The sequence below is a fragment of the Salmo trutta genome, chromosome 12 (assembly GCF_901001165.1).
Source record: "Salmo trutta chromosome 12, fSalTru1.1, whole genome shotgun sequence".
Taxonomy (NCBI): domain Eukaryota; kingdom Metazoa; phylum Chordata; class Actinopteri; order Salmoniformes; family Salmonidae; genus Salmo; species Salmo trutta.
Genome location: NC_042968.1, coordinates 44969351 through 44990957, shown reverse-complemented (window position 1 = coordinate 44990957; position 21607 = coordinate 44969351). Strand labels below are relative to the sequence as shown.

The 21607-nt window shown below is 46.8% G+C and overlaps 1 protein-coding gene across 23 annotated transcripts in view; it reads left to right on the top strand.

Annotated features, from left to right (window-relative positions):
- Nucleotides 1-21607, top strand: part of LOC115203624 (liprin-alpha-1) — an 83265-nt gene that overhangs the window by 26969 nt on the left and 34689 nt on the right. For all 23 annotated transcript variants that reach the window (XM_029768471.1, XM_029768473.1, XM_029768472.1 and 20 more), the window contains exons 3-9: nt 702-803; nt 1588-1752; nt 1860-1934; nt 12983-13084; nt 13324-13545; nt 14662-14808; nt 17095-17229. In XM_029768471.1, coding sequence (XP_029624331.1) covers nt 702-803; nt 1588-1752; nt 1860-1934; nt 12983-13084; nt 13324-13545; nt 14662-14808; nt 17095-17229 — 948 coding nt within the window. The remainder of the gene's footprint in view (nt 1-701; nt 804-1587; nt 1753-1859; nt 1935-12982; nt 13085-13323; nt 13546-14661; nt 14809-17094; nt 17230-21607) is intronic.

Genomic DNA, 21607 nt, shown 5'->3' with positions numbered 1-21607 from the left:
TCTGAATAGATACAAAAGTATAATCTTAGTTATTATTATTTTTCAGTCAGATTCGTGAAACAGTGCTACTACTCATTCAATACTTCAATCGTATTTTAAATTAAATTCACACAAACATACAGCTTAAATATTTTCTCTGCAGCTTAAAAAGTGACTCAGGAAGTGTGTAGTTGCCCAACCTGTTGACTGTCAGGAAGTGTGTAGTTGCCCAACCTGTTGACTGTCAGGAAGTGTGTAGTTCCCCAACCTGTTGACTGTCAGGAAGTGTGTAGTTCCCCCAACCTGTTGACTGTCAGGAAGTGTGTAGTTCCCCCAACCTGTTGACTGTCAGGAAGTGTGTAGTTCCCCCAACCTGTTGACTGTCAGGAAGTGTGTAGTTCCCCAACCTGTTGACTGTCAGGAAGTGTGTAGTTCCCCAACCTGTTGACTGTCAGGAAGTGTGTAGTTCCCCAACCTGTTGACTGTCAGGAAGTGTGTAGTTCCCCAACCTGTTTACCAACATGGAAACATATTATGTATGTGTGCAGCCTATGGGCCCTGGTCAAAAGAAGTGCGCTGTATAGGGAATAGGGCCCTGGTCAAAAGTAGGCTTTATAAAATCAATTTGATTGATTTGACCTGCCGCTCTAACATTGTGTTAATGTGTTGTTGTCCAGGAGTTTGCTGTCTCACTAACGTTGTGTTAATGTGTTGTTGTCCAGGAGTTTGCTGCGCTGACCAAGGAGGTGAATGTGTGTCGGGAGCATTTGATGGAGAGGGAGGAGGAGATCGCTGAGCTCAAGGCTGAGAGGAACAACACACGGGTCAGACACACACACACACACACACACAGTCCCCTTCCAGTCCCTAGCATAGTCCATTAACAGTGTCAAACCCCCACTGTGGGTATTCGTTTGTTTGTGTGTGTTAGTAGTGTGTGTATGTTTTAGTAGTACATGTGTGTTTTAGTAGTGTTTACATGTGTGTTTGAGTTTTTGAGAGGGCTTGCTTTCTGTTCTGAGGATTAGGTCACCCGCCCTGACAGAACACCCGCCCTCCCAGGTCACAGCGCAGACAGCCATAGGTTAATTCCCCTGTCTGTCACTTCTCTGCTCAGGCCTAGTGGCAGATGTACGGCTCTAACTGGTTAATCCACCTGCCAGTCTAGTTGCAATGAGCAGAGTCTGGGTCAGTCTAATTAGGAACAATGGACACTGACTGGGGAGAGGAGGGAGAAAGAGGAGGAGGGATTAGAAAGAGGGGGAGGGAGGAGGAGAAAGAGGGGGAGAGGGAGGATGGAGGGTAGAATATGGGAGGAAGGGGGTAGAGGGGGGATATGAGGAGGGAAGGGGAGATTAAGGGATGAGTCTGGACTTTGTCAGCCTGCAGCTCTGATGGGACCCCCCTGAGCTGCTCAACAACATGGGATTGAGCACAACACACACTCATATGTGTAAGCATGTCTGTACTATTTCACAATCCTGTGTGTGTGTGTGTTTTTTTTCTAACTTGTGTATTCTGTGATGACCGTAGCTTCTCCTGGAACGTGTGTGTGTGTGTGTGTACCATGACGTGTAACATCTGATGTGTATTCTGTGATGACCGTAGCTTCTCCTGGAGCATCTGGAGTGTCTGGTGTCTCGTCATGAACGCAGTCTGAGGATGACGGTGGTGAAGAGGCAGGCCCAGTCTCCTGCTGGGGTCTCCAGTGAGGTAGAGGTCCTCAAGGCACTCAAGTCCCTGTTCGAACACCACAAAGCCCTGGACGAGAAGGTTGGTGGGGGGGAGGACGTTGTCTGCCTGCTAATCTCTTCTTTTGTACAGGTCTAATGGCAGTGTGTAAAATGATGGAGACTAATCATTGTCTGTCTGTTATCCAGGTCAGGGAGAGACTGCGTGTGGCTTTAGAAAGATGCAGCCAGCTGGAAGAACAGCTCACATCACAACACAAAGAGGTAAGCCTCGTCTGACCATCCTGTAGTAACCCTGTATATACACACACACACACACACACACACACCTAAAGGTAAAATAATGGAATTAAGATGTATATAATATTAGGACGAGCAATGTCAGAGTGGCATTGACTAAAATACAGTAGAGTAGAATACAGTATATACATATGAAATGAGTAAAGCAGTATGTAAACATTATTAAAGTGGCCAGTGATTCCATGTCTATGTATATAGGGCAGCAGCCTCTAAGGTGCAGGGTTGAGTAACCGAGTGGTAGCCGGCTAGTGATGGCTATTTAACCTCTCTAGGGTAGGTGGCACCAAATCGTCCCACCTACGTAACAGCCAGTGGAATCCTGTGGCGCGTTATTCAAATACCTTAGAAATGCTATTACTTCAATTTCTCAAACATATGACTATTTTACAGCATTTTAAAGACAAGACTCTCGTTAATCTAACCACACTGTCTGATTTCAAAAAGGCTTTACAACGAAAGCAAAACATTAGATTATGTCAGCAGAGTACCCAGCCAGAAATAATCAGACACCCATTTTTCAAGCTAGCATATAATGTCACAAAAACCCAGAAGACAGCTAAATGCAGCACTAACCTTTGATGATCTTCATCAGATGACACACCTAGGACATTATGTTATACAATACATGCATGTTTTGTTCAATCAAGTTCATATTTATATCAAAAACCAGCTTTTTACATTAGCATGTGACGTTCAGAACTAGCATACCCCCCGCAAACCTCCGGCAAATTTACTAACAATTTACTAAATTACTCACGATAAACGTTCACAAATAGCAAAACAATTATTTTAAGAATTATAGATACAGAACTCCTCTATGCACTCGATATGTCCGATTTTTAAAATAGCTTTTTGGTGAAAGCACATTTTACAATATTCTAAGTAGATAGCCCGGCATCACAGGGCTAGCTATTTAGACACCCAGCAAGTTTAGCCTTCACCAAACTCCGATTTACTATTAGAAAAGTTTGATTACCTTTGGTGTTCTTCGTCAGAATGCACTCCCAGGACTTCTACTTCAATAACAAATGTTGGTTTGGTCCCAAATAATCCATAGTTATGTTCAAACAGCGGTGTTTTGTTCGTGCGTTCAAGACACTATCCGAAGGGTAAATAAGGGTTACGAGCACGGCGCATTTCGTGACAAAAAAATTCTAAATATTCCATTACCGTACTTCGAAGCATGTCAACCGCTGTTTAAAATCAATTTTTATGCCATTTTTCTCGTAAAAAAGCGATAACATTCCGACCGGGAATCTGCAATTAGGTAAACAGACGAAAGAAAATAAAGCATGGGGTCGACTCGGGCTTGCGCCTAAGCCTATTGTCCTCTGATCGGCCACTTGTCAAAAGCGATAATGTGTTTCAGCCTGGGGCTGCCTCGATATCGTTCAGCTTTTTCCCGGGCTCTGAGAGCCTATGGGAGCCGTAGGAAGTGTCACGTTACAGCAAAGATCCTCAGTCTTCAATAAACAGAGGCAAGAAGAACAACAACTTGTCAGACAGGCCACTTCCCGCATGGAATCTTCTCAGGTTTTTGCCTGCCATATGAGTTCTGTTATACTCACAGACACCATTCAAACAGTTTTAGAAACTTTAGGGTGTTTTCTATCCAAAGCCAATAATTATATGCATATTCTAGTTACTGGGCAGGAGTAGTAACCAGATTAAATCGGGTACGTTTTTTATCCGGCCGTGTAAATACTGCCCCCTAGCCCTAACAGGTTTTAACAGTCTGTTGGCCTCCGCCCTCTGGAGAGCCCTGCGGTAGCGGGCGGTGCAGTTGTTGTACCAGGCGGTGATACAGCCCGACAGGATGCTCTCAATTGTGCATCTGTAAAAGTTTGTGAGGGTTTGAGTTGCCCAAGCTAAATTTCTTCAGACTCCTGTGGTTGAAGAGGCACTGTTGCGCATTCTTCACCACACTTGTCTGTGTGGGTGGACCATTTCAGGATGTCAGTGACGTGTAAGCCTAGGAACTTGAAGCTTTTCAACTTCTCCACTGCGGTCCGGAAGATGTGGATAGGGGCGTGCTCCCTCTGCTGTTTCCTGAAGTCCACGATCATCTCCTTCGTTTTGTTGAGGGAGAGGTTATTTTCCTGGTACCACACTCCAAGCCCTCACCTCCTCCCTGTAGGCTGTCTCATCATTGTTGGTAATCAAGCCTACTACTGTTGTGTCATCTACAAACTTGATGATTGAGTTGGAGGCGTGCATGGCCACGCAGTCATGGGTGAACAGGGAGTACAGGAGGGGGCTGAGCACGCACCCTTGTGGTGCCCCAGTATTGAGGATCAGCGAAGAGGTTCTTTCCTACCTTCACCACCTGAGGGCGAGCCGTCAGAAAGACCAGGACCCAGTTGCACAGGAAGGTGTTCAGACCCAGGGCCCTGAGCTTAGTGATGAGCTTGGAGGGTACTATGGTGTTGAAGGCTGAGCTATAGTCTATGAACAGCATTCTTAAATAGGTATTCCTCTTGTCCAGGCGGGACAGGGCAGTGTGCAGTGCGATGGCGATTGCTTCGTCTGTGGATCTACTGGGGCGGTAAGCAAATTGAAGTGGGTCTAGGGTGTCTGGTAAGGTAGAGGTGATAAGATCCTTAACTAGCCCCAAGCCTTAGTTCAGTTACCTTTTTGCTTTCTTGGGTATAGGAGCAATGGTGGACATCTTGAAGCAAGTGGGGACAGCAGACTGGGAAAAGGAGAGATTTAATATGTCCGTAAACACTCCAGCCAGCTGGTCTGCGCATGCTCTGAGGACGCGGCTAGGAATGCCGTCTGAGCCGGCAGCCTTGCGAGGGTTAACAAGCTTAAATGTGTTACTCACGTCAGCCATGGAGAACGAGCCCCTACATTCCTTGGAAGTGGACCGCGTTGATGACACTGTGTTATCCTCAAAGCAGGGCCGCGTTGGTGACATTGTTATCCTCAAAGCGGGCCGCGTTGGTGACACTGTGTTATCCTCAAAGCAGGGCCACGTTGGTGACACTGTGTTATCCTCAAAGCAGGGCCGCGTTGGTGACACTGTGTTATCCTCAAAGCGGGTCGCGTTGGTGACACTGTGTTATCCTCAAAACAGGGCCGCGTTGGTGACACTGTGTTATCCTCAAAGCGGGTCGCGTTGGTGACACTGTGTTATCCTCAAAGCGGGCTGCGTTGGTGGCACTGTGTTATCCTCAAAGCGGGCCGCGTTGGTGGCACTGTGTTATCCTCAAAGCGGGCTGCGTTGGTGGCACTGTGTTATCCTCAAAGCGGGCCGCATTGGTGGCACTGTGTTATCCTCAAAGCGGGCTGCGTTGGTGGCACTGTGTTATCCTCAAAGCGGGGCCGCGTTGGTGGCACTGTGTTATCCTCAAAGCGGCTGAAGAAGGTGTTTAGCTTGTCCGGGAGCGAGACGTCGGACTCCGCGACGAGGCTGGTTTTCTCTTTGTAATCTGTGATTGTCTGTAGAACCTGACACACACATCTCGTGTCTGATCCATTTTACATTTACATTTTAGTCATTTAGCAGACGCTCTTATCCAGAGCAACTTACAGTAAGTAGTGAATTTAATTTCATGCATTTAAAAAAAAATAAAAAATTGTACTGTCCCCCCGTGGGAATCGAACTCACAACCCCGGTGTATACCTCAACCTCTTCCATTTTATTACAGATGGGTTCTAACTAGATTCTATCACAACCTCTCCCATTTTATTACACATGGGTTCTAACTAGATTCTATCACAACCTCTCCCATTTTATTACACATGGGTTCTAACTAGATTCTACCACAACCTCTCCCATTTTATTACACATGGGTTCTAACTAGATTCTACCTCAACCTCTTCCATTTTATTACACATGGGTTCTAACTAGATTCTACCTCAACCTCTTCCATTTTATTACACATGGGTTCTAACTAGATTCTACCTCAACCTCCCATTTTATTACACATGGGTTCTAACTAGATTCTACCTCAACCTCTTCCATTTTATTACACATGGGTTCTAACTAGATTCTACCTCAACCTCTTCCATTTTATTACACATGGGTTCTAACTAGATTCTACCTCAACCTCCCATTTTATTACACATGGGTTCTAACTAGATTCTATCACAACCTCTCCCATTTTATTACACATGGGTTCTATCACAACCTCTCCCATTTTATTACACATGGGTTCTAACTAGATTCTACCTCAACCTCTTCCATTTTATTACACATGGGTTCTAACTAGATTCTACCTCAACCTCTTCCATTTTATTACACATGGGTTCTAACTAGATTCTACCTCAACCTCCCATTTTATTACACATGGGTTCTAACTAGATTCTACCTCAACCTCTTCCATTTTATTACACATGGGTTCTAACTAGATTCTACCTCAACCTCTTCCATTTTATTACACATGGGTTCTAACTAGATTCTACCTCAACCTCTTCCATTTTATTACACATGGGTTCTAACTAGATTCTACCTCAACCTCCCATTTTATTACACATGGGTTCTAACTAGATTCTATCACAACCTCTCCCATTTTATTACACATGGGTTCTATCACAACCTCTCCCATTTTATTACAGATGGGTTCTAACTAGATTCTATCACAACCTCTCCCATTTTATTACACATGGGTTCTAACTAGATTCTATCACAACCTCTCCCATTTTATTACAGATGGGTTCTAACTAGATTCTATCACAACCTCTCCCATTTTATTACACATGGGTTCTAACTAGATTCTATCACAACCTCTCCCATTTTATTACAGATGGGTTCTAACTAGATTCGAGCTCACCCTCCCATTTTATTACAGATGGGTTTTAACTAGATTCTATCACAACGTCTCCCATTTTGTTGAATTGCGACTCCACTTTGTCTTTGGACTGACATTTTGCCTGTTTGATTGCCTCATGGAGGGATTCAACCATATTCCCAGTCAACTTGCCAATGGCGACTCACTCTCGCCTGACAATCAGCAAATCGTATCCATGACAACAGTCCTCACTAGTTTTCGTGGGGGAATAAAAACCAATCCATCTTGAATGACTAGGGACCTTATTTCATAATTTCCATATTTAACACTTGGAAAAATAAGAATAGGCTTCGTCTTGTGATTACACAGTATCTGTGACGTTATACTGTCTTGGGATTACACAGTATCTGTGATGTTATACTGTCTTGTGATTGCACAGTATCTGTGACATTCCACTGTCTTGTGATTACACAGTATCTGTGACGTTATACTGTCTTGTGATTACACAGTATCTGTGACATTCCACTGTCTTGTGATTACACAGTATCTGTGATGTTATACTGTCTTGTGATTACACAGTATCTGTGACATTCCACTGTCTTGTGATTACACAGTATCTGTGACGTTATACTGTCTTGTGATTACACAGTATCTGTGACATTCCACTGTCTTGTGATTACACAGTATCTGTGACGTTATACTGTCTTGTGATTACACAGTATCTGTAATGTTATACTGTCTTGTGATTACACAGTATCTGTGATGTTATACTGTCTTGTGATTACACAGTATCTGTAATGTTATACTGTCTTGTGATTACACAGTATCTGTAATGTTATACTGTCTTGTGATTACACAGTATCTGTGACGTTCCACTGTACACAGATACAGGTGTTGTAGAGACATGAGTCACACATTGATATGACTTATTAACTGAGAGCTGGATACAGGGACTCCACGAATAGAAGTATACACTCAATCAAATGTATTTATAAAGCCCTTCTTACATCAGCTGATGTCACAAAGTGCTGTACAGAAACCCAGCCTAAAACCCCAAACAGCAAGCGATGCAGATGTAGAAGCACGGTGGCTAGGAAAACTCCCTAGAAAGGCCAAAACCTAGGACGAAACCTAGAGGAACCAGGCTATGAGGGGTGGCCAGTCCTCTTCTGTCTGTGCCGGGTGGAGATTATAACAGAACATGGTCAAGATGTTCAAATGTTCATAGATGACCAGCAGGGTCAAATAATTATAATCACAGTGGTTGTCGAGGGTGCAACAGGTCAGCACCTCAGGAGAAAATGTCAGTTGGCTTTTCGTAGCCGATCATTCAGAGTATCTCTACCGCTCCTACTGTCTCTAGAGAGTTGAAAACAGCAGGTCTGGGACAGGTAGCACGTCCGGTGAACAGGTCAGGGTTCCATAGCCGCAGGCAGAACAGTTGAAACTGGAGCAGCAGCACGGCCAGGTGGACTGGGGACAGCAAGGAGTCATCAGGCCAGGTAGTCCTGAGGCATGGTCCTAGGGCTCAGGTCCTCCTCCGAGAGAGAGAGAATTAGAGAGAGCATACTTAAATTCACACAGGACACCGCATAAGACAGGAGAAATACTGCAGATATAACAGACTGACCCTAGCCCCCCCGACACAAACTACTGCAGCATAAAAACTGGAGGCTGAGACAGGAGGGGTCGGTAGACACTGTGGCCCAATCTGACGATACCCCCAGACAGGGCCAAACAGGCAGGATATAACCCCACCCATTTTGCCAAAGCACAGCCCCCACACCACTAGAGGGATATCTTCAACCACCAACTTACCATCCTGAGACAAGGCCGAGTATAGCCCACAAAGATCTCCGCCACAGCACAACCCAAGGAGGGGCGCCAACCCGGACAGGAAGAACACACAGAATGAGCAGAGCTCTCAGAGGAGATGAGTCGTGAATGGGATTAAAATGGACAAAAGGGCTCGAGGATCATGGGAAAGTGGACTAGATTTCCCTCCTGTCCTCCACATCTCTCCTTTGATTCCCTTCGTCTCAGAGAGTAGAGAATCAGCCTAGCAATGCAGTACAGTACACACACACATACTTCTCTTATGCTTGTGTGCGTGTGTGTGTGCGTGTGTGTCAGCCTGCCTGCATGAATGTGTGTGAATAGGGCTGTCCCGGTCAGCGTGGCCACAAACCCAGGCGGGTAACTGTCAAAGCGATCTATTTTCACTTAGATGTACATTTTATTTTGTGATGATCAGTAGTGTTTCTTCCCAGAGATATATAAAGGGATAAATTAATGCTGTTATTCTACCTTGAAACAAGTGCCCCCCTCCAGTTAGTTAAATGACCCTCCGGTTAGTTAAATGACCCTCCGGTTAGTTAAATGACCCTTCGCTTAGTTAAATGACCCTCCGCTTAGTTAAATGACCCTCCGGTTAGTTAAATGACCCTCCGGTTGGTTAAATGACCCTCCGGTTGGTTAAATGACCCTCCGGTTAGTTAAATGCCCCTCCAGTTAGTTAAATGCCCCTCCAGTTAGTTAAATGACCCTCCAGTTAGTTAAATGACCCTCCAGTTAGTTAAATGACCCTCCAGTTAGTTAAATGACCCTCCAGTTAGTTAAATGACCCTCCAGTTGATTAAATGACCCTCCAGTTGATTAAATGACCCTCCAGTTGATTAAATGACCCTCCAGTTAGTTAAATGACCCTCCAGTTGATTAAATGACCCTCCAGTTGATTAAATGACCCTCCAGTTGATTAAATGACCCTCCAGTTGATTAAATGACCCTCCAGTTGGTTAAATGACCCTCCAGTTAGTTAAATGACCCTCCAGTTAGTTAAATGACCCTCCAGTTAGTTAAATGACCCTCCAGTTGGTTAAATGACCCTCGACCCTCCAGTTGGTTAAATGACCCTCCAGTTGGTTAAATGACCCTCCAGTTGGTTAAATGACCCTCCAGTTGGTTAAATGACCCTCCAGTTGGTTAAATGACCCTCCAGTTAGTTAAATGACCCTCCAGTTGATTAAATGACCCTCCAGTTGATTAAATGACCCTCCAGTTGGTTAAATGACCCTCCAGTTGGTTAAATGACCCTCCAGTTGGTTAAATGACCCTCCAGTTGGTTAAATGACCCTCCAGTTGGTTAAATGACCCTCCAGTTGGTTAAATGACCCTCCAGTTGGTTAAATGACCCTCCAGTTAGTTAAATGACCCTCCAGTTAGTTAAATGACCCTCCAGTTAGTTAAATGACCCTCCAGTTGATTAAATGACCCTCCAGTTGGTTAAATGACCCTCCAGTTGGTTAAATGACCCTCCAGTTGGTTAAATGACCCTCCAGTTAGTTAAATGACCCTCCAGTTGGTTAAATGACCCTCCAGTTGATTAAATGACCCTCCAGTTAGTTAAATGACCCTCCAGTTGATTAAATGACCCTCCAGTTGATTAAATGACCCTCCAGTTGGTTAAATGACCCTCCAGTTGGTTAAATGACCCTCCAGTTGGTTAAATGACCCTCCAGTTAGTTAAATGACCCTCCAGTTAGTTAAATGACCCTCCAGTTGGTTAAATGACCCTCCAGTTGGTTAAATGACCCTCCAGTTGGTTAAATGACCCTCCAGTTGGTTAAATGACCCTCCAGTTGGTTAAATGACCCTCCAGTTGGTTAAATGACCCTCCAGTTGATTAAATGACCCTCCAGTTGGTTAAATGACCCTCCAGTTAGTTAAATGACCCTCCAGTTGGTTAAATGACCCTCCAGTTAGTTAAATGACCCTCCAGTTAGTTAAATGACCCTCCAGTTGGTTAAATGACCCTCCAGTTGGTTAAATGACCCTCCAGTTGGTTAAATGACCCTCCAGTTGGTTAAATGACCCTCCAGTTGGTTAAATGACCCTCCAGTTAGTTAAATGACCCTCCAGTTGGTTAAATGACCCTCCAGTTGGTTAAATTACCCTCCAGTTAGTTAAATGACCCTCCAGTTGGTTAAATGACCCTCCAGTTGGTTAAATGACCCTCCAGTTGATTAAATGACCCTCCAGTTGGTTAAATGACCCTCCAGTTGGTTAAATGACCCTCCAGTTGGTTAAATGACCCTCCAGTTGATTAAATGACCCTCCAGTTGATTAAATGACCCTCCAGTTGATTAAATGACCCTCCAGTTAGTTAAATGACCCTCCAGTTAGTTAAATGACCCTCCAGTTGATTAAATGACCCTCCAGTTGATTAAATGACCCTCCAGTTGGTTAAATGACCCTCCAGTTGGTTAAATGACCCTCCAGTTGGTTAAATGACCCTCCAGTTGATTAAATGACCCTCCAGTTGGTTAAATGACCCTCCAGTTGGTTAAATGACCCTCCAGTTGATTAAATGACCCTCCAGTTGGTTAAATGACCCAGTTAGTTAAATGACCCTCCAGTTGATTAAATGACCCTCCAGTTGATTAAATGACCCTCCAGTTGATTAAATGACCCTCCGGTTAGTTAAATGACCCTCCGGTTAGTTAAATGACCCTCCGGTTGATTAAATGACCCTCCGGTTGGTTAAATGACCCTCCAGTTGGTTAAATGACCCAGTTAGTTAAATGACCCTCCAGTTGATTAAATGACCCTCCAGTTGATTAAATGACCCTCCAGTTGATTAAATGACCCTCCGGTTGATTAAATGACCCTCCGGTTAGTTAAATGACCCTCCAGTTGGTTAAATGACCCTCCAGTTGGTTAAATGACCCTCCAGTTGGTTAAATGACCCTCCAGTTGGTTAAATGACCCTCCAGTTGGTTAAATGACCCTCCAGTTGATTAAATGACCCTCCAGTTGATTAAATGACCCTCCAGTTGATTAAATGACCCTCCAGTTAGTTAAATGACCCTCCAGTTAGTTAAATGACCCTCCAGTTAGTTAAATGACCCTCCAGTTGATTAAATGACCCTCCAGTTGATTAAATGACCCTCCAGTTGGTTAAATGATTCTCCAGTTGGTTAAATGATTCTCCAGTTGGTTAAATGACCCTCCAGTTGGTTAAATGACCCTCCAGTTGGTTAAATGACCCTCCAGTTGGTTAAATGACCCTCCAGTTGGTTAAATGACCCTCCAGTTGATTAAATGACCCTCCAGTTGGTTAAATGACCCTCCAGTTGGTTAAATGACCCTCCAGTTGGTTAAATGACCCTCCAGTTGGTTAAATGACCCTCCAGTTGGTTAAATGACCCTCCAGTTGATTAAATGACCCTCCAGTTGATTAAATGACCCCATGACCCTCCAGTTGATTAAATGACCCCATGACCCTCCAGTTGGTTAAATGACCCTCCAGTTGGTTAAATGACCCTCCAGTTGGTTAAATGACCCTCCAGTTGGTTAAATGACCGTTTTTTTAATTTGCATGACAATGTCTGTTCCATCTGTGGGATTATAAGATTACATGGAGAACAAGCTAACATTCATAACCGTCACAGTCGTGTGTGTGGCTACATACTAATATCATCATAATATATGGCATTTAACAGACACTTTTATCCAAAGGGACTTAGTCATGCGTGAATATGTTTTACCTACTGGTGGTCCCGGGAATCAAACCCACTATCCTGGAGTTGCAAGCTCTACCGACTGAGCTGTGAAAGAGGGGGAGAGCGTGTCTGCCTGGCAGTGTAGGGATATATGCGTTTGTGTACACAAGTACATGAACACACCAGAGGAGGCTGCTGAGGGGAGGACAGCTCATAATAATGGCTGGAACGGAGAGAATGGCATCAAACACCTGGAAACCATGGAAACAATGTGTTTAATGTATTTGATACCATTCCACTGATTCTGCTCCAGCCATTACCACGAGCCTGTCCTCCCTGATTAGTGTGCATGTGTGTGTTTACTTTTCATGTCAGAGAGGGTCATCTGTATTTGGGGATTTGATAAAGTGGTCTCAATGAATGAGTTAATCTGCTAACTTTGAGAAGCCCTCCGATCTGACTGTGGAGTCCCTTAGGATGCTTTTTAACAGTACTCTGATCTGACTGTGGAGTCCCTTAGGAGGCTTTTTAACAGTGCTCTGATCTGACTGTGGGGTCCCTTAGGAGGCTTTTTAACAGTACTCTGATCTGACTGTGGGGTCCCTTAGGAGGCTTTTTAACATGAACCCTTAGTTTCTTCTAATCATTAATGATGTGCTGCTGTTAGTGTCTGGGTTCTGTTGTGCTTTATTGGGTCTTTATTGGTCTTCTATGTATTGGCTGGTCCAATCAAATGTCCCCTTTGGGGTATTAATAAAATACTATCTTCTCCTAGATGTCCTATCTGAGAGAGCAGAATATCCTGAAGAGGTCGCTAGGCGATGGAATGGAAGGGCTCAACCACAACTCTGAAAACACCCCAAGCACAAATGGCAAGGTAGGAAACCTTTTATCCAGAGAGACTTAGTCAGTGCATTTAAATAAGGAAGATAAGACAACCACAAGCCTCGTAGGCCGTGCCCTGCAGCATTTAATATCTAGTGTCCTCCTCTCCCAACTAGTGGTCGTCAGACGGCTCTCTGAGCCAGGAGGAGGACCAGGGGAAGGGTCAGGGGTTATAGGTCATGTCCTAGTTGTTTCTATCTTTAAGAAACCTAAACGCTGACTTGTCTGTAGAGGTCGTCAGACGGCTCTCTGAGCCAGGAGGAGGACCAGGAGAAGGTCGGAGAGCTGCAGGAGATGGTGGCGAGACAGACGTCAGACCTGGGGCAGATGATGGAGCGCATGGCAGCCATGACGGGACGCATCAGCGAGCTGGAGGAGGACCTGGACACGGCACGCAAGGACCTCATCAAGAGTGACAATGTGAACACACGCCTGCAGAGAGACATACGAGAGGTACGTACTGGATGTTAACGTTACTAACACTCCTGCAGAGAGACATACGAGAGGTACGTACTGGATGTTAACGTTACTAACACGCCTGCAGAGAGACATACGAGAGGTACGTACTGGATGTTAACGTTACTAACACGCCTGCAGAGAGACATACGAGAGGTACGTACTTGATGTTAATGTTACTAACACGCCTGCAGAGAGACATACGAGAGGTACGTACTGGATGTTAACGTTACTAACACGCCTGCAGAGAGAGGTACGTACTGGATGTTAACGTTACTAACACGCCTGCAGAGAGACATACGAGAGGTACGTACTGGATGTTAACGTTACTAACACGCCTGCAGAGAGACATACGAGAGGTACGTACTGGATGTTAACGTTACTAACACGCCTGCAGAGAGACATACGAGAGGTACGTACTGGATGTTAACGTAACTAACACGCCTGCAGAGAGAGGTACGTACTGGATGTTAACGTTACTAACACGCCTGCAGAGAGACATACGAGAGGTACGTACTGGATGTTAACGTTACTAACACGCCTGCAGAGAGAGGTACGTACTGGATGTTAACGTTACTAACACGCCTGCAGAGAGACATACGAGAGGTACGTACTGGATGTTAACGTTACTAACACGCCTGCAGAGAGACATACGAGAGGTACGTACTGGATGTTAACGTTACTAACACGCCTGCAGAGAGACATACGAGAGGTACGTACTGGATGTTAACGTAACTAACACGCCTGCAGAGAGAGGTACGTACTGGATGTTAACGTTACTAACACGCCTGCAGAGAGACATACGAGAGGTACGTACTGGATGTTAACGTTACTAACACGCCTGCAGAGAGAGGTACGTACTGGATGTTAACGTTACTAACACGCCTGCAGAGAGACATACGAGAGGTACGTACTGGATGTTAACGTTACTAACACGCCTGCAGAGAGACATACGAGAGGTACGTACTGGATGTTAACGTTACTAACACGCCTGCAGAGAGACAGGTGTGTTTTCATGTAAGGATTGTGTATGTTTGTGTAATGGTGTGTGTGTATGTATACGGGTGTAGTGTGTGTGCTAAACGTATCCGTCTCTCTCTCTGTCCCGTCTAGTCTATGGCCCAGAAGGAGGACATAGAGGAGCGTATCGTCACCCTGGAGAAGAGGTACTTGGCAGCGCAGCGAGAGGCCACCTCCGTACATGACCTCAACGACAAGCTGGAGAACGAAGTGGCCAACAAGGAGTCCCTGTTCCGACAGGTCAGTACACACACACACACACACACACACACACACACACACACACACACACACGTATGTACACATGCACACACACACCAATCGAACCAACAGCAAGATCGGAGCAGTCAATACCGTATAGAGACTATACACCAGTAAGGAAGCCTACAGTATCTCACATCTATAGCCCACCAGTAAGGAAGCCTACATTATCTCACATCTATAGCCCACCAGTAAGGAAGCCTACAGTATCTCACATCTATAACCCACCAGTAAGGAAGCCTACAGTATCTCACATCTATAACCCACCAGTAAGGAAGCCTACAGTATCTCACATCTATAACCCACCAGTAAGGAAGCCTACAGTATCTCACATCTATAACCCACCAGTAAGGAAGCCTACAGTATCTCACATCTATAACCCACCAGTAAGGAAGCCTACAGTATCTCACATCTATAACCCACCAGTAAGGAAGCCTACAGTTGGGTTTTTCCACTGTGTGTGTGTGTGTGTGTGTTTTTTGAGGATTTGTGTTTTTGGGGGGTTAGTGTGATTGTCGGCTCTTTCCGGCAGCAGGAAGAGCCTGCGGGGTCCTGTACCCCTTCTCGTGCATTCACAGACTGCCCAACGCAGCAGGCACTGAATCAGACGCCTCAGACACATTCACTTCTCTCTCTGTTTTCTCTCTGGTCTGCCTGCTCTTCTTTTGTATGTCCTCTTCCCCTCCTGTTTTCTTTCTTGCCTCGATCTCTCTTCTCTTGTATGATCTCTTCTCTCTTTTTCTAATCTCTATTGGTGGTTTCTCTTTTAGTCTGGGCCTCCATGCTGCCAGAACTGGGCCAGCACGCTGCTGGAGGGGAGAGGAGAAGAGGGAGGGAGACGGCTAACAGAGAAAATAGCTAGCCTTGTTTTAGCAGGGAGATTACATCCAGATTGGAGTTTGTTTCTCAAGTCATCCCCCAGGCCAACAAGACGGTACCTAAACACTGTGTATCATCCCCCAGGCCAACAAGACGGTACCTAAACACTGTGTATCATCCCCCAGGCCAACAAGACTGTACCTAAACACTGTGTATCATCCCCCAGGCCAACAAGACGGTACCTAAACACTGTGTATCATCCCCCAGGCCAACAAGACGGTACCTAAACACTGTGTATCATCCCCCAGGCCAACAAGACAGTACCTAAACACTGTATCATCCCCCAGGCCAACAAGACGGTACCTAAACACTGTGTATCAGACACCAGGCCAACAAGACGGTACCTAAACACTGTGTATCAGACACCAGGCCAACAAGACGGTACCTAAACACTGTGTATCATCCCCCATGCCAACAAGACGGTACCTAAACACTGTGTATCATCCCCCAGGCCAACAAGATAGTACCTAAACACTGTGTATCAGACACCAGGCCAACAAGACGGTACCTAAACACTGTGTATCATCCCCCAGGCCAACAAGACGGTACCTAAACACTGTGTATCAGACACCAGGCCAACAAGACGGTACCTAAACACTGTGTATCAGACACCAGGCCAACAAGACGGTACCTAAACACTGTGTATCAGACACCAGGCCAACAAGACAGTACCTAAACACTGTGTATCAGACACCAGGCCAACAAGACGGTACCTAAACACTGTGTATCATCCCCCAGGCCAACAAGACGGTACCTAAACACTGTGTATCATCCCCCAGGCCAGCAAGACGGTACCTAAACACTGTGTATCAGACACCAGGCCAACAAGACGGTACCTAAACACTGTGTATCATCCCCCAGGCCAACAAGACGGTACCTAAACACTGTTTATCAGACACCAGGCCAACAAGACAGTACCTAAACACTGTGTATCAGACACAAGGCCAACAAGACGGTACCTAAACACTGTGTATCATTCCCCAGGCCAACAAGACGGTACCTAAACACTGTGTATCATCCCCCAGGCCATCAGTAAACATGAGATGTTTACTGATATGTCTTATTCTAAAGTGGTCAGAATCAGATAGGCTGCGTTTACACAGGCGGTCTAGTTCTGATATTGTGGTCTGCCTGTTCCCATTATTAATGTGTTTGATCTCCAGACAGAGGAGAGGAACCGTTGTAATGTATTGATTAATATGACTGATCTCAGACAGAGGAGAGGAACCGTTGTAATGTATTGATTAATGTGTTTGATCTCCAGACAGAGGAGAGGAACCGTTGTAATGTATTGATTAATATGACTGATTGTGTTTGATCTCCAGACAGAGGAGAGGAACCGTTGTAATGTATTGATTAATATGACTGATTGTGTTTGATCTCCAGACAGAGGAGAGGAACAGGCAGCTGCAGGAGCGTTTAGAGCTGGCCGAGCAGAAGCTGCAGCAGACCATCAGGAAGGCGGAGACTCTGCCCGAGGTGGAGGCGGAGCTAGCCCAGAGGGTGGCGGCCCTCACCAAGGTCAGTCCCGCCTCCACGCCGTCAAACATCATGCCTCCTGAGAGAGACTCCTCTCCCTTTCTCCGTGTGTGTGGGTGTGTGTGTGTGTGTGTGTGTGTGTGTGTGTGTGTGTGTGTGTGTGTGTGTGTGTGTGTGTGTGTGTGTACTTCGTTCCTCTAACTTTCTCACTCATCATTATTTAGGATTCATTCATGATTATCCATAATCGTGGTAGCATCCACATTTAATATAGAAATGTTTAGAAACCCCTTCTGTTCCTATTTACAATACAAGTGACACAATATGTAGTTCACAATTCAGTTTCTATTGGGGCAAAAACGTAATCTGAAACACTACCTTAAACAAATTTAAAATGCATCCAACAAGTTTGTAGAGTCACCAGCTCGATGTGTTAATTGTGTGCTAGGAATATGGGACCAAATACTAACCTTTGGACTACTTTAGTACACTAGAAGGAAATTTGTGAAAATACTTATGGAAGAAAAAAAAACATTAAAATGGGGGCGACTATATACAGTGCATTCAGAAGGTATTCAGACCCCTTGACTTTTTCCACATTTTGTTACGTTACAGCCTTATTCTAAAATTGATTAAAAAATATTTTTCCCCCTGATCAATCTACACACAATACCCCATAATGACGAAGCGGAAACTGTTTTTATTTGATTTTATTTATGCAAATGTATAAAAACATAATTAATAAAATACCTTATTCAGAACCTTTGCTATGAGACTTGAAATTGAGCTCCGGTGCATCCTGTTTTGATTGATCATCCTTGATGTTTCTACAATTTGACCTGTGGTAAATTCAATTGATTGGACATGATTTGGAAAGGCACACACCTGTCTATATAAGGTCCCACAGCTGACAGTGCATGTCAGAGCAAAAACCAAGCCATGAGGTCGAAGGAGTTGTCCGTAGAGCTCCGAGACAGGATTGTGTCGAGGCACAGATCTGGGGAAGGATACCAAAAAATATCTCTTTCCTCTCTTCCTTCTAACTCTTTAAGAGGCAGAGATTTCAGTGTAGAACCTGTCACTGCCACACCACCCAGCTACCTCCACCTAACCACCCAGCTACCTCCACCCAGCTACCTCCACCTAACCACCCAGCTACCTCCACCTAACCACCCAGCTACCTCCACCCAGCTACCTCCACCTAACCACCCAGCTACCTCCACCTAACCACCCAGCTACCTCCACCTAACCACCCAGCTATCTCCACCTAACCACCCAGCTACCTCCACCTAACCACCCAGCTACCTCCACCCAACCACCCAGCTACCTCCACCTAACCACCCAGCTATCTCCACCTAACCACCCAGCTATCTCCACCTAACCACCCAGCTACCTCCACCCAACCACCCAGTTACCTCCACCCAACCACCCAGCTACCTCCACCCAACCACCCAGCTATCTCCACCTAACCACCCAGCTACCTCCACCTAACCACCCAGCTACCTCCACCTAACCACCCAGCTACCTCCACCTAACCACCCAGCTACCTCCACCTAACCACCCAGCTATCTCCACCTAACCACCCAGCTACCTCCACCCAACCACCCAGCTACCTCCACCCAACCACCCAGCTACCTCCACCCAACCACCCAGCTACCTCCACCAACCACCCAGCTACCTCCACCCAACCACCCAGCTACCTCCACCCAACCACCCAGCTACCTCCACCAACCACCCAGCTACCTCCACCTAACCACCCAGCTACCTCCACCTAACCACCCAGCTACCTCCACCCAGCTACCTCCACCCAGCTACCTCCACCAAAACACCCAGCTACCTCCACCCAACCACCCAGCTACCTCCACCCAACCACCCAGCTACCTCCACCCAGCTACCTCCACCTAACCACCCAGCTACCTCCACCCAGCTACCTCCACCTAACCACCCAGCTACCTCCACCCAACCACCCAGCTACCTCCACCTAACCACCCAGCTACCTCCACCTAACCACCCAGCTACCTCCACCCAACCACCCAGCTACCTCCACCCAGCTACCTCCACCCAACCACCCAGCTACCTCCACCCAACCACCCAGCTACCTCCACCCAGCTACCTCCACCCAGCTACCTCCACCCAGCTACCTCCACCAACCACCCAGCTACCTCCACCAACCACCCAGCTACCTCCACCCAGCTACCTCCACCCAACCACCCAGCTACCTCCACCCAACCACCCAGCTACCTCCACCCAGCTACCTCCACCCAACCACCCAGCTACCTCCACCTAACCACCCAGCTACCTCCACCTAACCACCCAGCTACCTCCACCTAACCACCCAGCTACCTCCACCTAACCACCCAGCTACCTCCACCCAGCTACCTCCACCCAACCACCCAGCTACCTCCACCCAGCTACCTCCACCCAAACACCCAGCTACCTCCACCCAACCACCCAGCTACCTCCACCCAACCACCCAGCTACCTCCACCCAGCTACCTCCACCTAACCACCCAGCTACCTCCACCCAGCTACCTCCACCTAACCACCCAGCTACCTCCACCCAACCACCCAGCTACCTCCACCTAACCACCCAGCTACCTCCACCTAACCACCCAGCTACCTCCACCTAACCACCCAGCTACCTCCACCCAGCTACCTCCACCCAACCACCCAGCTACCTCCACCCAACCACCCAGCTACCACCACCCAGCTACCTCCACCCAACCACCCAGCTACCTCCACCCAACCACCCAGCTACCTCCACCTAACCACCCAGCTACCTCCACCCAACCACCCAGCTACCTCCACCTAACCACCCAGCTACCTCCACCTAACCACCAAGCTACCTCCACCTAACCACCCAGCTACCTCCACCCAGCTACCTCCACCCAACCACCCAGCTACCTCCACCCAGCTACCTCCACCCAACCACCCAGCTACCTCCACCCAGCTACCTCCAGCTACCTCCAGCTACCTCCACCTAACCACCCAGCTACCTCCACCCAGCTACCTCCACCTAACCACCCAGCTACCTCCACCCAGCTACCTCCACCCAGCTACCTCCACCCAACCACCCAGCTACCTCCACCTAACCACCCAGCTACCTCCACCCAACCACCCAGCTACCTCCACCCAGCTACCTCCACCTACCCACCCAGCTACCTCCACCTACCCACCCAGCTACCTCCACCTACCCACCCAGCTACCTCCACCCAACCACCCAGCTACCTCCACCCAACCACCCAGCTACCTCCACCCAACCACCCAGCTACCTCCACCCAACCACCCAGCTACCTCCACCCAACCACCCAGCAACCTCCACCAAACCACCCAGCAACCTCCACCAAACCACCCAGCAACCTCCACCCAACCACCCAGCTACCTCCACCCAGCCACCCAGCTACCTCCACCCAGCTACCTCCACCCAGCTACCTCCACCCAGCTACCCAGCTACCTCCACCCAACCACCCAGCTACCTCCACCCAGCTACCTCCACCCAACCACCCAGCTACCTCCACCCAACCACCCAGCTACCTCCACCCAACCACCCAGCTACCTCCACCCAACCACCCAGCTACCTCCACCACATATCTTTCTCCAGTCTCTTGTTATTGTCATTAAGTCCTGTCCAGTAATCTCTGCTGAAGTCCTGTCTGTCAGTCCGCGGTCTTTAGTCCTGTCGGTCGGTCCGCGGTCTTTAGTCCTGTCGGCCGGTCCGCGGTCTTTAGTCCTGTCGGCCGGTCCGCGGTCTTTAGTCCTGTCGGCCGGTCCGCGGTCTTTAGTCCTGTCGGCCGGTCCGCGGTCTTTAGTCCTGTCGGTCTTTAGCTGCACTAACCTCCCTGGGCAAGGTGGGACGCTTGCACGAAATACAAATATCTCATAAATGCTATAACTTCAATTTCTCAAACATATGACTATTTTACACCATTTTAAAGACCAGACTCTCGTTAATCTAACCACACTGTCCGATTTCAAAAAGGCTTTACAGCGAAAGCAAAATATTAGATTATGTCAGGAGTGTACCCTGCCAAAAATAATCACACAGCCATTTTCAAAGCAAGCATATATGTCACAAAAACCAAAACCACAGCTAAATGCAGCACTAACCTTTGATGATCTTCATCAGATGACACTCCTAGGACATTATGTTATACAATACATGCATGTTTTGTTCAATCAAGTTAATTTTTATATCAAAAAACAGCTTTTTACATTAGCATGTGAAGTTCAGAACTAGCATACCCACCGCAAACTTCCGGTGAATTTACTTAATTACTCACGATTAACGTTCACAAAATACATAACAATTATTTTAAGAATTATAGATACAGAACTCCTTTATGCAAGCGCGGTGTCAGATTTTAAAATAGCTTTTCGGCGAAAGCACATTTTGCAATATTCTGAGTAGATAGCCCGGCCAT